Here is a 16,831-nt window from a genome sequence, read left to right on the forward strand (position 1 = left end):
CTCACCAACAATCCTAGAGGGGCAAAATGGGCAAAAATGGGCAAAAATTTTTAGGGGGGTGGTCAACTCAGCACAATAGGGTGGTCTGAATAGCCTCCCCCTTCGCAGTTTTCTCATCCTCTTCCTCATCCCCATATGTTATTTTCAATTAAGATGGCTTAATCTAATTTTTATATTTAAGTAATCTTATAAAATTTTCATAGTACCTTTTCATTTAAAATTTATTATTTTAATTCGAAAATTATTATTAATACTTTTGAAGTAAAATTCCTCCACCCCACCTCCTTCTCTACTAATAATTCGGTGTAATATAACATCATCACTTGATGTTAATCCACTATATTATAACAAGTGTATATTTATTAATATTATAGTCTAAAAATATAGAAATGTTATTCACTTATATTATAACATGTGAATTAATAATACTACGCGACAATATTACAATCACATCGAAAAAATTCTTTCTTTCCCCTCATTTAGAACCCTTTTATCCCTTTTGTCTCTCATCCTCTCGAATAGCATTGCCCCACCGAGGCCAATGGGGTCGTTAGCACCCCTTGTGTCTCTTTCCCTCTCTTGTGTTACTTTTTTCTCTATTTTTCTTTCTCTTTGGGTGCATCAATAGAAATTCCCATCTATAAAAAGCTCAAATCATAAGAATAAATTTTGCCAATAAAAATCGTGCATTTGATGATTTTATTAACAATAATGTTAGAAGCACCACCTTGTACCTCAATTTTTTAAATCCCAACTAATATGAGAGTTTTTTATTTATTCAATTTTGGGCCCACGCTAGACATTATTTATTTATAGCAAATGAGAAACTAACATATCATATGTAACATATGTTAGGATAAAACAATTGAGGATATAAGTTAGTCCTTCCTATAGAAGCGCACTTCGGTGTATTCTCTATGCATTTGTAGGAAGCAATTGAATTTTTAATAACAAAATTTATGTGTATATAACAAAATCGTTTATAGTAAGCTGCAAAAGCCTACTAAGTAAGAGCATTCTTAAACACGCCCAAAACTCGTTATTAATTTGAACCCAACTCGATTAATTTGAGCAACTTGAACTTGTAAATAATCTATAAAACTTTGAAATGATTGATTATTTGAACGAGATTGAAGTAGATGAGGTGTGGTAGTCTTGGCTTGTTCACTTACACAAAGCACGCTTCGAAACCTTCGGGTTAGTAGGATCCTCATCCACTATGAATGGATAGCAAACCTATAAAATTTTGAAATAAATTTGGAATAACTTTAATAAATAAGACAATTATGATAAATATAAAGGTAAAATACTTAATTTTGCTCGTGGGTCACACATACCACATTTAACTATGATCACAATTAAAACCAACCAAACTCATAAACACGCACTGTGTCTTATGTGGAAGCTGAAACATAAGCAAGATCGTGAAACATTAAGGACTAATTACAACTTACACACCTGAGTTTAATTTCACAACTTGCACCATATCTTTTTAATTTTTCCAACTTATTACCCAAGATTTTAATTTTAATATAATTTGGCACTGCTATTTGTCTAATTGTCAGATCAGATGTTAAATGTTGATTTTTCACATGCGGGGCCAAGTTTTGGCCAATCTGTAAGGTTGACCAATATCTCTTTATGGCCTATGAGATTTAGGCAACTTGCTGGTGGGTTTCAATTGAAAGATCCCAAAGTCAGTTAATTTGGAACTTATGGTATGTAAGTATGTAACTAATGTGTACAATATTTACATTTGTGGTTAGCTAAATTGTGGGCCCCACATGTAACATGTTAGTATTTAAAGGTTTGACTTACTAATGATAGTGTCAAATTGTATCAAAATTAAAACTTTAAATACTAAATTGAACAAATTTAAAAAAGAGGGTGTAAGTTGTAAATTATCCTGAAGTGTGAATCACCCTAAAAGTGTGAGTTGTAATTTGCTCAAACATATTTTCAGCGGCCCAAAACAAAAACATGTTTTTGTATATAAAAAAAAGACATGGTTTCACATTTAATTACGACTTTTGTCGGTATGAAATTATGAAAGCATAACCTAAAACAAAGGCCCTCGCAAATCCAATCGTGCCGGAGGTTGGGTCTCTCAGTTTCAATCTCGCTCCGATTCTCGAAATTCTCACTGAAAGCCCCAACTCTGGAGTTGCCGTGGTTGCTACGGGTCTATCCGTACCCTAGCTCACCATAATCTCTCTCTCTATCTCCCACTTCCAACTCCAAGTTCCAACTTAACATCCAATTTATCACTGCCTCTCTCACCCAAGAAGTAGAAGAGGAAGAAGAAGATGTTCTTCCATATAGTGTTGGAGAGGAACATGCAGCTTCATCCGCGCCATTTTGGCCGCAATCTCCGTGAAAATCTTGTAGCCAAGCTCATGAAAGATGTTGAAGGCACTTGCAGGTTCCTCTTCTTCTTATATATTAACCTTTCGATTTTCTTTTGCTCTATTTTGTTCCATGGCAATCGCCGGGAAAATTAATTCGAGGAAACTTCATCTTGCATCTCTTTTTGCTTCTTTAATTCTCTACATGGCTATTTCGTTCATTCTGTTTGGTGTAGAAAACGTCGGAAACAAAATTGAACCTCGTCTACCGTTATGTAGACGTTGTAAGGTTAAATGCATTAGAAATTAGAACTGATTGTTGTTGAGTTTGGTCTGTTTTTTGGTACAATGGAGGGCTAACACCCAAGAACAAGAAAAACTACAGAAGAATTTCTCTAGCAGAGGCTACATGAGCCCTGTCATCAGCAAGAATGCCCATAAGAGGGGAGGGAGGAGAATCCAGCCTTGTTCTGCCCTCGATAAACATGGACCAAAGTGCACTCCCAATTCTTACTAATAAGCCGCTTACAATCCATAACCAAATGAAAGAGAGGATGATTATAATCCAGCCGAATCAAAATCAAGCTAACAGCAGAAGCAGAGTCACACTCAACCTGTACTCTTCTGAAGCCAGAATCCCAAGCAAAGCAAAGACCCTTCAGGATACCCCACAACTCTGCTTCTAAGATATTTCCATAGCCAAGGTTTAAAGAAAAACCCTTCAACCAAACACCCTTATCATCTCTAATCAAACCTCCAGCAGCGATTTGACCACACCCACCCCTGCAGCTTCCATCAGAGTTAACCTTAACCCAACCCAAGGGAGAAGTCCAAGCTAACTGAACCACATGCCAATTAGTACGAGTGGAGTCCACCTGATTAGCAACAAACCATTCCTTAGCAAACAATGAGATAACCTGCTGAGGCATATGAGGGGGAATAAAATCTTTCCTAAAAACACAACAACATCTCCATTTCCAAATAAACCAAAGCCTAAACATCTCTACTTTAATGGAGTTCCCTGGGCTTTATGTTTTTTTCTGTTGAGTTTGGTCTTTTTCAAAAGCTGAAACGCTGGTAAATATAAGTTCCAATACTGCATGTATTACATTGATATGCCTCCTTCTAAATACTAGTTAAAGTCCATTCTAGTCAATTTATAATTGAATTTCTCAACAACCAAATTCTCCCTACTGAAGTTTAACATTCAAGTACTCAGTTCCAAATACAACCCAATTCTGCACCAAAAAGCAGCTTTAGTGTGTCTTTGAAAACCAAACACATGGTAAAGAGCTCTTTACTGTTTTTATTACGAGTTGGATGCATCAAACAATTGGTACATTTTTATTTTGGGCAGTGGTCAACATGGGTTTGTCGTTGCAATAACGGGCATAGAAAACATCGGGAAAGGGCTGATTCGTGATGGGACAGGGTTTGTCACATTTCCTGTCAAGTACCAGTGTGTTGTTTTCAGACCATTCAAAGGAGAGATCTTAGAAGCTGTTGTTACTATGGTGAACAAGGTATGCTTTCGTCCTTTGCCTATCAAGGTGATGTGATCAATATCATTAATTTGCAAAAATTTGTATTCTGTATACTAACTACACAAAATATGTAATTGCATCTGGAATTCATACAGATGGGATTTTTTGCTGAGGCTGGTCCTGTTCAAATCTTCGTTTCAAACCATGTAAGTATATGTTCCCCCTTTGATTATTCTGTCAGTCTGAGCAGTGATAAGTTTTTTTCCATATCTTGTTAGAAAATCTTGGTTTCTTTAAAACTTTTGCTTGTACATTGTTATAGCGTTTGCAAGGTCTAAGGTGGGTTGCATTTTTGCTATGCTGTTTTTTTTCCTTTTCCTTCTACCCCCCCCCCCCCCCCCCTCTCCCCCCTCCTTTAAAATAACAAGTTGTACTGTATTTTAATAATAAAATTAATAAAATGCCAGCCTAAGGAATTAAATGCTGTAAGGTTAGTCAATGTTGTATTTTTTTTTCTCTAACACAGTCAATGTTGTGTCCTTTTTGCTAACACAGACAATGCCATATCCTAATTGTATATAAGTAGTTGTCATATATATAAAGTATTGTATATAAGTAGTAGTTCTACCATATAGATTGTTGGTTTTAGAGTTGAAAGGCTATTCTTTCTTTTTCCTTCTGAGGGATAGGTTCAAATATCATAATGATTATATTTTTCATATGTAGCATAAGTTAACGCTCTCATCTTGTGTTCTAGTTAATACCGGATGATATGGAGTTCCAGTCTGGAGATATGCCAAATTATACAACATCAGATGGATCAGTATGTCTCAGTTTCAACTGATTCTCTAAAAAGCAGCTGTTTGGTTTCTGGCTTTATATGGTTAAATTGATCTCTTGTTATTTTGTAGGTTAAGATTCAGAAAGATAGCGAAGTGAGGTTGAAGATAATTGGGACTCGAGTAGATGCTACAGAAATTGTATGATCCTGGGTTTAATCTCCCTTTGTTTTAATGTCATTGCCATGAATTTCTTCCTTGTTTGATCCTAGTTAGCTGCCATGGTCAATTGACACTCTTAGAACCACATGGCTTGAAGCCTTCTTTTTACATCTTGGCAGCTTGGGCTCCCAAAGCACTTCCCAATGTGATATCTATTTAATATATTCAGCAAAACCTGAAATCTGTTATATATATATATGGTTGAGGGGACCTTGTCATGCCTTTGGTTGGACCTTGGCTGGCATGTAAGATGGTGGGTGTGGTCTCAAGTATGAATTTCGCCTATTGATTCTGGCATGTTTATGCAATAGGCTAGGAAAATACTATAGTTTCATCATTAAAGCAAGTTAGCTTCGTTTTGTTTTGTCACTGTTACCAATTTTCACCTCTGTTTTGCAGTTTTGCATTGGTACCATAAAAGATGACTTCTTGGGTGTGATAAACGATCCTGCGACTGCTTAATGAAGTTGGCATTTTCTGATGCATATGCGTTTTACCATTTTGCCTTGTGGCGTTTTTAATACTTCTGTTGCGTAGCTGAGTAGCATGGATTGTTTGTTTCAACTTTTAAACGGGTTGTAGTTCTAGCTTCTAGGCTTCTAGCACATAAAAAGTGTATAATAATATTATCCTTTCGCTTTTGTAGATTTTGCTTTTTCTTTATTCACAAGCTCCTAATATTTTCTCTTTTTCATCTCATATTTTACATGCTATTTATATATGCCTATTGACACTATATTATATAAAAACACATCCAATTCAAAATTCCACCTTTTTTGTGGATTATATTTTAATTTTCTGAAACTGAAGCGATATGTGCGATGTTCTTAATTTTAGATGTGTGCAATGTGCTTATTGTTAGATATTGAAATTAAACGGCCACAAAGCAAACGGTCCAAACCCAGAAAAAAGAAAGTGTACGTGATCCCAATTAGTCTTTTGGCGAGTGATTAGTGCCAAACTGCCAACCCAAGAAGAAAAATCCTATTAATAATAAAAAAAAATAATAAACACATGTGGGTAAAACAAAAAAATAATTTCACAAAAACAAGTACATTACAATTTGCAATTTACAACACCACCGAAATTGGAAAAATAAAAGGGAGAAAATGGGATGGAAAATGCCATCTTTATCCTTTTCTATTTGGTATCAACTATCAACTATCAAGCATCAACCATATCATAATAATGATAATATTAATAATATAAAGTTATAAACAGATAAATAGGAAAACAATTACCAAAATTTTGGAGAAGCAAAGGGAAAGCGTTCCGTAACCAAGAAATGCAAAGGCTGATTGATTAATATCTGATATATCAGTCCAGTCCAGAAACGATGAGGATTTCTGTTTTCACCTTTAAGAAAAGCCAATGGTTTCTTGTTCAACACAAAAACCCTAACCATTCCAATGTAGTTTGTCAGAATTCCAAGCTTCTTCATCACTAAGGGCTAAGGGAGTAAGGAATAGGGGTCTGGTCTCATGGCTGCTTTGTCTCACTCCTTGCGTATCACTCCATCTTGCTGTCGTCTTTGCCGAATCAGTAATCACAAGGAAGTTCACAAGGTCTGCGTTTGGGGTTTCTCTAGAGAAATACGTGACTCTGCAATCGCCATTTCTAGGGTTTCCAGGAGGAAGGATAATAAGCTCACCAGTCGCTGGACTCTGAATGCAGTTGACACCCACATTGTCGAGAATGCTCCGGCTCGCACCACCGTTGAAATCCCCGTTACCTGTTACCAGGTCACCGCTTCTCTCTCTCTCTCTAATGTGATCATTTGGATAGCCGTTATTTGGTGGCAATTGCGTTTGTTACTTCCTGATAGTTTACATGTACTTTCTGGTTGGGAGCTGAGAAAATCCAAAGGGAAAAACGGGAGTAAGCTGTTTACACTCTCCCTTTTGCATTTTGTCTTGCTAGAGATCCTGCAAGTTACTTCAGTCTTCCTTTTAGTCTGCAATAGTGCCATAAATGCATGCAGTAGATGCGCATGCTTGTTTCACATTGTTCTGAGAGCTTCGACTGTCTAACATGCTCTGCTATCCTTACAGTAATCAAGTTGTCACAGTTTGTCTAGTGTATGCAATTTGTGTAATGTTTACTTGATAATGAATTTTGTTCCTTTGTGTTAACACATTCGTATTGTCTAAACTTTCTTATTGGTCTGCATTTAGTAACTTAATGCCAACGGAATGAACTTGCAGCTTATTGGTGTTCGTGATAAAGCTGAGAAAGATGAGGTTGTTAAATCGGTTATGGATTTGAAGAGTGCTGAAATAGAAGAAGGTTACACCATGGATGTTGTTGGATCTCGCCAGGTAGGGACTCAGAAGTGTAATAATTTTCTGTCAATCTAAAACTTATTCCCTGTTTTTTTTTTTTTTTAAATATTTGTTAATATTTATGTATCTATATACCAGGGTGGAAAGATCTTTCTTCTAAGTTGTTTTACTCTTTTTCCCCTTTTGGGTTGCTCTGCACTTCTGCAGGATCTTTTAATGGATGTGAGAGATAAGCTTCTTTTTGAACCAGAATATGCTGGTAATATTAAGGAAAAGATCCCACCTAAATCCTCCTTACGAATCCCTTGGGCATGGTTGCCAGGTGCTCTTTGCCTCCTTCAAGAGGTACCACTCTGTCTTTGTACAATCTACTTGGTTTAATGTTAGCGTTCAGCTCTCAGCCTTTCAATTTAATTAAAAACATGAAATGAATTTTGGTTTTGGAAGATAGGTATAATGGTATTGGATTTCTCCATTTTAGGTTGGGGAAGTTAAGCTTGTGCAAGATATTGGCCGGGTAGCTGTTCAGCATCCAGATGCCAAGCCGTATATTCATGATCTGCTTCTTTCTATGGCACTAGCTGAGGTAAGGCATATCAGCAAAGAGGTTAGACTATTGTACCATCCGTTTTGTTGCAGCATTGTTATGCCTCCGTTCCTTATCCTAGGTGCTTTCTTGAAGTGTGCAACTGCAAAGATTGGTTTTGAGAAGAACAAGGTGTCCCAAGGATTTGAAGCCCTTGCTCGTGCTCAGTGTCTTCTAAGGAGTAAAAAGTCTCTTGGAAAAATAGCATTGTTATCTCAGGTAATGCATGCACCTTTTATGTGCTTTTGTGTCAGTAATTTTATCCGATTATTTATATGGCTTTTACTGGTTCATTCTACTAATTAACATCTGGTCCTTTGCTCCGAAATGGGACTGTTGGAATTCAAATCATCTGACTATCTTAGTGTTTGTGTTGCAAAGTAGAGAACAAATATCTACGTAGTAAATCAAAGCATTAGTGGATCAATTGTTGAGAACGTAAGATATTCTTAGCCAGATGAACCTGGTGGTTGAAATTTGTATAATATCACAAATTTGCTGTTATGCTTGCGCTTGCCCTAAAGAATACTTGCTTTTGCTGCTGTGTAAAGCATATTGTTGGTCATGTTTTATAGATAGAAGAATCCTTAGAGGAGCTTGCACCTGCTTGCACATTGGAATTGCTAGGCATGCCTCACTCACCTGAGAATGCCGAAAGAAGACGGGGAGCAATTGCAGCCTTGCGTGAATTGGTCAGACAGGGGCTTGTTGTGGAAACGTCATGCCGAGTCCAAGACTGGCCATGCTTCTTGAGCCAAGCACTTAATAGACTAATGGCTTCAGAGATAGTTGATCTTCTTCTGTGGGATGGTCTAGCTATTACAAGGAAGAATAAGAAATCACTTGAATCGCAGAATCAACGGGTTGTAATTGATTTTAATTGTTTCTACATGGTGTTAATAGCTCATATTGCACTGGGATTTTCAAGCAAGCAAAAAGAATTGGTAAATTCTTTCTGCATCTAGGTTACTATGCTTAGAATTATTACTTTTTTTTTTTTTTAAAGATGAAGACAACCAAAAATTGAATAAGTAATCCTGAAGTTCCATTTCTTACTTGGGGGAGAGGGAGAGTTGTTGCGTGGGGTTTGTTAATTTCAGCCCTTATAATATGGTTTTGCAGATTGACAAAGCAAAAACTATATGTGAGTGTCTGATTGCATCAGAGGGTACTGATCTGAAACTTGAGGAAGCTTTTTGCTTGTTTCTTCTTGGTCAGGTATATTTTTAAGTTTCCTCCTAATTTTATATCTTGTGCTGTTTCATTAAAATTCTTTTGCATATCTTGCAGAAACTATGAAATTATTTTTCCCTTTTTCTGATTCATTTTTTCCTTGTTGTCCTTAATGAATACTTGGTGATATCTTGGTTTCTAGGGTAATGAGGCTGCGGTTGTTGAAAAGCTTCAGAAGCTTGAATTAAACTCAAATTCTGCTGCACGGAATTCAATCTCAGGGAAGGAAGTTAAGGATACTTGTGGTGCAAATCAATCATTGGTATATCTCTTTGTTGTGTATTGGAATTCTCATCTTAGCTGTCATTAGGAACATGCTTATAAAACATCTTTCATTTGAAGCATCAGTCATGAATGGGGAGGTCCCGAGACGCCTTTGGAGCCTTACCCTTGTCAATTACACTTTCATAAATCTTGATTGCCAGTTTATCATAGATTGAACACCAAAATTTTTTTTAGTCTTTTGTTAATGACGAAAGTATGATATGTAAAAGTAGCTCACTCTACTTGGTTAGTGCATATTTCCTGATCAAATGCGACCCATTTGATATTAATAAACTGGATGATAGGGCTTGTCTATAAACTCTGACTATTGCTTACTGAACCTATCACCATTTCAGAGACACGTGTGGGTGGCATGTACATCAATGGTCAGTGAAAGCATACACTAGTAACCAGGAGATACTGTAGCTCTTAATCTATCTATCTATCTATTTTTTTTTTTTCTCGGTAATGATTTCAGGGAAAGTAAAATGATTGTCTTAGGCTGCACAATAGATTGTAATTGTTATAATGAAACATGTAATGTGTTCTCTATTGTGACACTTCATACTCTACTTATTTCACTACAAACTTTATGTTTGTTTTCAAGGTCAATACTTTCTCATGTCTGTAATTGTTATAATGAAACATGTAATGTGTTCTTTATTGTGACACTTCACACTCTACTTATTTCACTACAAACTTTATGTTTGTTTTCAAGGTCAGTACTTTCTCATGTCGGACTGCCTGCTGAACTTGATCAGGAAATGTGGCTGAAGGATGCGGTTCTTGCTGTGTTTCCAGACTCACGAGATTGTCCTCCGTCATTGGTGAGATTCACAAGGATGGACTGATAAAGGATAATAGCTTTAGTTTTACCTGAGGGTTTATGTATGTATATCCTTGCAGGCCAACTTTTTTGGTGGTGTACGGAGGACTCCTGTGAGCAAGAAAACTAAAGTAGCTCCACAGACTTTTCCTATTTTAAATCACAGACCAATGTCCACTACTTTTGTGTCAGAGCGAAGAGATTTTGATGAGTCTCTTTCCCATATGAACTCTTCTCAACATCTTGGAACAGCTGTTAAGCAGTTAGCTCCAACTGATCTGCAAAATCCTTTGATATTGGGCAAGACTGGCAGTGAAAACAGTGTTAGTGCATCCAATGTTCAATTGAAAAGGGATCTTGGCATGCACCATGGTAAACTTTGGGAAGGTTGGTTTGCAAGAGGTGTTCTGGTGGGAAGGATCCCTTTTGTTGCAGTACTGGGATGCATTATTTTTGCTACCTTAAAGTTAACATGTATGAGGGGAAATGAGATGAGAAGTGCTTCTAAACAGGTCCCCAGTAAACCAAATATGCACACAAGTTCCATTGCTTGGACAACAGATTCATCTCTGGATTTTAGTAGAGGCCCTGCTTATATTAAAGGAAATGGACTCGCTGACAGACTTAAGAAGTTTCTGGTGACATTTATGAAGCAGGTCAGGAACTGCTCAGATTCTGGAAATCCTCAAATTTCATACCTGTCTTCTTCGGCAGCTGTGTGCCGGAGGCTTATGTCTATTGATGAAGCTGAAGACCTTGTGAAGCAATGGCAAGCAATTAAAGCTGAAGCTCTTGGGCCCAGCCATGAAATTCATAGCCTATCTGAAATCCTTGACGAGCCAATGCTTGTTCAGGTATAATTTGTGGAGGTTTTTCAAGAATCTATGTTGTCATTTAAATAATGTCATCTGAACAACGTTCAATCTATGAATAGTATCACATGGAGTAATTCTGATTGTAAACCAGGATACTAATTCTGGTGACATTGATTTAGTTGGGCTTCCTTCAAATAGGAAATTTTGTGAGTTCAAAGTCTCAAACAACATTCATTACAATGGTAGAAATTACAGGAAACAAGTGCTCTATGAGTCTTGCGAGATTTTAAATTGGCTGGAAGGCTGTTTGTAACAATTTATAAACACAAAAACTCAATAGGAACCCTACCTATGTTATACATCATGAAAAGGGGACATATCTTGGCATATTTCTTATTATATGTTATTTTCCTTCTTGATTCATGTGGTGTATGCTTCGCAGTGGCAAGCTTTGGCTGATGCTGCAAAAGTGAGGACTTGTTATTGGAGATTTGTTTTGCTACAATTGTCTGTCCTGCGAGCTGAAATTTTATCGGATGAGACTGGTGGAGAGACTGCGGAAATTGAGGCTCTTCTAGAGGAAGCAGCTGAACTTGTTAATGAATCTGAACAAAAGAACCCAAGTTATTACAGGTAAGTGGAATTTATGATGTGTATTTAATGGAAGCCGCTAGATTGAGTATACCTTTGGTGTTGTGGGGTCAATCACTCAATCTGGGTTTCAGTTTGCATGTCCTTTAATATGAAATATAATATATATCTGGCCTTGTTTTTATTTTTTTTCTTTTTATATTTTGGATTGATTGCAGCACCTATAAAATTTGGTATGTTCTAAGAAGGCAAGAAGATGGTTCATGGAGGTTCTGTGAAGGAGAAGTTCAAACACCATCATGATATTGGCCTAGTTACTGGAAAGCTTGAACCAGCCATGCAGAATAATGATTTGCTAACTTGGTTCCTCCCATCTATAATTTTTCTTGTGGAGGTTCCAACAAATTAGAAGTGTGGATCTCAATTTAGGAAGGTTTTTATGAAAAAAATGGATTGTGTTGATAATTTTTTAATTCTGATGTTGAGAAATTTTTACGTCTAATGAGCTGTAATACAATGAGCAGGGAATTCTACTTATTGGTTATTGTTAGAGGTTCAAATGTAATTGAAATTGAATTGTTTGGAAATTGGCATGTACTGACTGTAGAAATTATCTAACTCAATGATGATCAAATCTCAAAACTTCTTCTTTAGTGTAAGTATTTAGTTTTTTGTATGGCCATTGTGAGTGCTAATTTAGTTGATTTTGATTATAATTATGTGTCATTTGAGCATAGTTCAGCTATGCAACATACGCCATGTCAAGAAATATATCTCATTGCAAGATGTTGAAGACGTTATGATTTTTTTTAGGAAGACTTAGAGTACAGTATATTTTATGAATTTTTCTTAGACTAAGACCGGTAGTGATTTAGAGTTTTTAATTAAGTTTTTTTATTTTTCTTCTTTGACGGTTTTATGTTAGGTTTTAACTCTAAGATTTTGGGCTCCGCCTAAAATCTCAGAATTAAAACTTAACATGCAGTCTCTACAAAGCTCACCCTACACCTTAAGAGGGGAAATACTCTTCAAATCGGAAAAAAACTTTATTATGAATTAAAATGATTTTATTATAAATTAAAATAAATTTTTTATAAATTATTATAAATTAAAAGAATTTTCTTATAAATTTTAAAATACTCTCAGTCTTCGTTTAAAAACTATTTTTCTAAAAAATTTAAGCTTAATTATTATTATTTTTTTATTCTTTCAATCTTTTTCTGTTTTTCAACTAGTAAACACAACTTAACTTGCACAACTAATTGTCACATTCTTAAGTCAAAAAAAGCAAATGCCTGCAAATAATCGTATTATTGCCAACACTGCTTGCATGCTTAAGAAAATGAGCGAAAAAAAAAAAAAAAAAAAGAAGAAAGAAGAAGAAGAAAGAAAGAAAGAAAGAGACCAGGGCTCTCTGAACTGAAGCGACCCATAAGTGGAAAGCCCAATATGAAAAAATTTAGGGCTTCATAGATTAGCAAATGCAGCCCAACCAGAATGTTTCAGAAGCCCATATTAAACCAGAGCGGAAGCTCCCTCAAGAGAGAATCAGTTTGTTCATCGAAAGCAGTAGCACACATCAAACTTTCGAAGGCTGACTGAGTCACAGTGATGGGTCGCCAAGCTGTAGCCAAGCTGATCGGTTCGATCGCATCACGCAAACCATCTCCGTCAACGTCCATACTTCAGCGCCGACATTATTCTCCGGCAACGCCACCGCCGCCGGCAGTGTTCGTCGACAAAAACACTCGCGTCATATGCCAGGGCATCACCGGCAAGAACGGCACTTTCCACACTGAACAAGCCATCGAATATGGCACCAAAATGGTATCGCTAATAAAACGCCTCTTTCTCACTTCTCCTTGTCTCTCCATATCGTTATGTATTTTAAATTTTGTTTGATTTATTGAGATTTTGGGTGTTTTTTGTTCCCCTCATCCAAACAGGACCTTGGATGTTTATGCAATTTTACATAAAAACAATGCTAGTGATTTACAGAAAGGAGAAAGCTTCGAAATCAAATGAAATTAGGCCAATAATACGTTATACTAGTGCTACCTGAGATTATTTTGCTGTATTATAGTTTTGGGAATTCACCGATACTAGCATTGCTTTATTTGTGTATTTAGATTCATTTTCTCATCTTCTTAAACATATGTGTCTCACTATGGAAAGGGAAGTTTGGATTGTTGAGCGTACTTGGAAAATGAGTTCTTCTTGACATTTGAAACTAAAAATATGGGTTTCATAACGCATACAAACACAAATCATTTTACTCCTACTGCAATAAATTAAAATATTCTTACTATTTGCTTGTATAAAACAATCAGACTTATGTTATTAGGACCTATTCTCTTGACTGCTAGAGGATTTGAATGCTCACAATTAATCGCAATTTATTGAGTAAGTTTGTAGGTTAGAATTGCCCAGAATAAGCTTTGCTTTGAAACATTACATAACGTTGTAAATCACCTTTTTTGTTTAAAACAATAAATGTATTTTCTTTCTTTCTTTATTTCATTCTTTCTTTCATTCATTTTTTAAATTATTGTGCTGAAACAGGTGGGTGGTGTAACACCAAAGAAGGGTGGGACCGAGCATTTAGGACTTCCTGTTTTCAATTCAGTTGCAGAAGCAAAGGCCGAGACAAAGGCTAATGCCTCGGTCATTTATGTTCCCCCACCATTTGCTGCTGCTGCTATTATGGAGGCAATGGAAGCAGAGCTGGATCTTGTTGTGTGCATCACTGAGGGGATCCCGCAACACGATATGGTAATATAGAGTTTACCATTTTTTAGAGGAAGGATAAATTTTACCATCTTTGTACTGGATAATTTGGATATAGCCATATAGGATATAATTTTTTTTATCTATATAATTTCCCTTGTTTTAAAATCCTTTTAGCTAATATGTCAGTAATCAAATGTTTTGGGTCATCCAAAGCTTATTTATCAAGTTTATGTTTATCTTTTTTGGATTATCATATAATTTGGAATATGAATTTTATTGGACTAGATCATGGCTCTAATTATTAATTTTAGTTCCTTGCAAGCCTAGTTATTAAAATTTGAGTTTGGCCTTCTGTGATTCATGTGAAAGTTTCCTTAAAGCTAATATCTATGAATTTCAGGTACGTGTGAAGACTGCACTTAACAGGCAATCTAAAACTCGTCTCATCGGGCCAAACTGCCCTGGAATTATCAAGCCTGGTGAATGCAAAATTGGAATTATGCCTGGCTATATTCATAAGCCTGGTCGTGTAGGAATTGTTTCTCGATCTGGTACCTTGACATACGAAGCGGTGAGTACTAATTTTGACCCAGGGTGAGGTTTCTGATAATACTGTACAAAGGGAGTAGGCAACTTGTCAAACATTGTTAGCATTTAAACAATTGCTTGTGTGAGGGAGGGAAGGATAGGATGAGGAGTAGCTGTTCTGATGTTTCCTTCTTGATCTCATGATAGTGTACTGTTTATCATGAACTATCTCCTTCTCTTTAAACTCTAGAAGATGACATGCTTGATGCTATGTAATTGCTTGTTGAACTTTTTAGATACGATACTATCTACTTAAGGGAGATGAATTCTCTCGCTTTCCAACAACATATTTCATATTAATTTGGTCCTTCAGAAGATTGGATACTTCTTATTGTGGTCCTATCTTCTGCCTCTCTTGTTCGATGGTTGTATTTGTGGGTACCAACCTCCAAATTGCATATTATGCCAGTTCCTTTTAAATCTAATTAATTTTTCCCTTTTACCTTGCAGGTTTTCCAAACAACTGCTGTTGGCCTTGGTCAATCCACCTGTGTTGGTATTGGGGGGGATCCTTTTAATGGTACAAACTTTGTTGATTGCATTGACAGATTCCTAAAAGATCCTCAGACAGAAGGTTAGTAGTTCGTACTACTGTAGTCTTCAAGTTCATTCTTTGGGACTTGTCTTCTATAATTTTGTGGATGCCAGTCTATTCTACTACTGTTTGGTAGGCTGACTGTGTTTATTACTGCTTAAGCATTCTGTTAAGCAACATTTTCTTGATGTAATTGTGTATATTGGCTAAAGCTCATTGATTGCAAAAGAATTATTTTGATTTAAAAAAAAATACAAAAGAAAGGAACCGTGGAAGTAACTCTTGTTTAATGTTTACTTTCTCTCATGTGCCCCCTTCAAATTGACGTAAGTTTTCTTACCCTTTCGTTTGTATTGATGTTGTTTGTGAGATACACAAGAACATATTGTGTTGAAGTAGGAGACAAGTTATTTGCACTTAATTCTCGGATGTTTGTGTTTCAGGGATCATTCTTATAGGAGAGATAGGTGGGACTGCAGAAGAGGATGCTGCTGCATTGATTAAGGTAACCATCCCATTATTTCTCATCCCCCACCCAGTTAGCTTCACTGCTGCTGTCTTTCTTCACTGATTCTCTGACCAATCAAACAGGAAAGTGGAACTGAGAAACCTGTTGTTGCATTTATTGCTGGACTAACTGCTCCCCCTGGTCGTCGGATGGGTCATGCTGGAGGTATATAATTCATTACTCTCTCTCACTCATTGTCTATGGTTCAATGTGCCTTAATATCGTTCACAGAACATGTTAATCACACTTGATATCTTGGCTTCTGCCTGTGCAGCTATTGTGTCGGGGGGAAAGGGTACAGCACAAGACAAAATCAAGACCCTTAGGGAAGCTGGGGTCACAGTGGTGGAGTCTCCCGCCAAAATTGGGGTTGCCATGCTGGATGTCTTCAAGCAGAGGGGCCTTGTGAATTAGTTTGGCAGTTGCGGTTCATTTGCAATCACTTATAATATGTTATAGCACGATGTCCAAAACAAAGTGAACATCTCAAATTTGAATTCGACACTGATTTTACTGCGGTGGAGCATTTGAATGCTCAGAGTTTTTCCTCCCCCTTTCCACCTATGGTGGTGTTTGGTGATCCATTAATTTGTTTTTAAGATTTGTTTTTCATACATCATGGAGTTATTTTTGAATGGTGTCCAGAATATAAATATAAGCTCCTGCAATATAGAAACTAATGGTATCGCTGTCAAATTAGACAGGGAAAATAATTTTGTAACTTAAATGGTGAATATGTCGCCAACAACAATGTTCCTGCATTTTGTAACTTTAATCCTATTTATTCTCCAATATAGGGGAGCAAAATAAACAGCAAATAAGTGGGGTGACAATTGCTAGGCAGCGTGCAAGCTCTGAAGGCAAGTCCATCGTCCCTCCTCTTAAAGGTGGACAGATCACATATGGACTCTGCATCGCAAAACCAATACAAGGTTTTAGTGAATGAATGAATAAAGATGTTGAACTACATTACATAATTTTAGATATTATCAAATGATAATATATTAGTAATTATAAATCTGGCAAACTCTCTTTTTCACTTT

General features: G+C 36.5%; 3 protein-coding genes across 3 annotated transcripts; all 3 read left to right on the forward strand.

The window, feature by feature from the left end:
* The first annotated feature begins 2,038 nt into the window (after positions 1-2,038).
* NRPB7 (DNA-directed RNA polymerase II) lies at positions 2,039-5,524 on the forward strand. Its single transcript, XM_086256951.1, has 6 exons — positions 2,039-2,422; positions 3,703-3,868; positions 3,985-4,035; positions 4,587-4,652; positions 4,741-4,809; positions 5,230-5,524. Exons 1-6 carry the CDS (start codon positions 2,307-2,309, stop codon positions 5,290-5,292), a joined length of 531 nt encoding a protein of 176 aa, XP_086113077.1. The 5' UTR covers positions 2,039-2,306; the 3' UTR covers positions 5,293-5,524.
* A 557-nt stretch (positions 5,525-6,081) lies between these two features.
* PARC6 (plastid division protein) lies at positions 6,082-12,061 on the forward strand. Its single transcript, XM_086256728.1, has 12 exons — positions 6,082-6,572; positions 7,035-7,148; positions 7,320-7,457; positions 7,594-7,698; positions 7,795-7,917; positions 8,274-8,642; positions 8,821-8,916; positions 9,074-9,193; positions 9,957-10,022; positions 10,102-10,875; positions 11,279-11,469; positions 11,646-12,061. The coding sequence occupies exons 1-12, from the start codon at positions 6,312-6,314 to the stop codon at positions 11,728-11,730; spliced, it is 2,442 nt and encodes an 813-aa protein (XP_086112854.1). The 5' UTR covers positions 6,082-6,311; the 3' UTR covers positions 11,731-12,061.
* Positions 12,062-12,953: 892 nt separating this feature from the next.
* Positions 12,954-16,501, forward strand: LOC147275463 (succinate--CoA ligase [ADP-forming] subunit alpha-2, mitochondrial). Its single transcript, XM_086256817.1, has 7 exons — positions 12,954-13,254; positions 13,990-14,199; positions 14,558-14,728; positions 15,196-15,319; positions 15,724-15,785; positions 15,872-15,953; positions 16,063-16,501. The coding sequence occupies exons 1-7, from the start codon at positions 13,039-13,041 to the stop codon at positions 16,200-16,202; spliced, it is 1,005 nt and encodes a 334-aa protein (XP_086112943.1). The 5' UTR covers positions 12,954-13,038; the 3' UTR covers positions 16,203-16,501.
* Positions 16,502-16,831: the final 330 nt, after the last annotated feature.

The sequence above is a fragment of the Dryas octopetala genome, chromosome 9 (genome assembly GCF_963921425.1).
Source record: "Dryas octopetala chromosome 9, drDryOcto1.1, whole genome shotgun sequence".
Classification (NCBI taxonomy): Eukaryota; Viridiplantae; Streptophyta; class Magnoliopsida; order Rosales; family Rosaceae; genus Dryas; species Dryas octopetala.

Coding starts and splice junctions, on each gene's coding strand:
- NRPB7 (XM_086256951.1), top strand. CDS start 2,307: ATGTTCTTCCATATAGTGTTGGAGAGGAACATGCAGCTTCATCCGCGC. Junction 3,869..3,984: donor TTGTTACTATGGTGAACAAG/GTATGCTTTCGT, acceptor GAATTCATACAG/ATGGGATTTTTTGCTGAGGC. Junction 4,036..4,586: donor AAATCTTCGTTTCAAACCAT/GTAAGTATATGT, acceptor CTTGTGTTCTAG/TTAATACCGGATGATATGGA.
- PARC6 (XM_086256728.1), top strand. CDS start 6,312: ATGGCTGCTTTGTCTCACTCCTTGCGTATCACTCCATCTTGCTGTCGT. Junction 8,643..8,820: donor CAAGCAAGCAAAAAGAATTG/GTAAATTCTTTC, acceptor ATGGTTTTGCAG/ATTGACAAAGCAAAAACTAT. Junction 10,876..11,278: donor ACGAGCCAATGCTTGTTCAG/GTATAATTTGTG, acceptor TATGCTTCGCAG/TGGCAAGCTTTGGCTGATGC.
- LOC147275463 (XM_086256817.1), top strand. CDS start 13,039: ATGGGTCGCCAAGCTGTAGCCAAGCTGATCGGTTCGATCGCATCACGC. Junction 13,255..13,989: donor TCGAATATGGCACCAAAATG/GTATCGCTAATA, acceptor GTGCTGAAACAG/GTGGGTGGTGTAACACCAAA. Junction 15,786..15,871: donor ATGCTGCTGCATTGATTAAG/GTAACCATCCCA, acceptor CCAATCAAACAG/GAAAGTGGAACTGAGAAACC.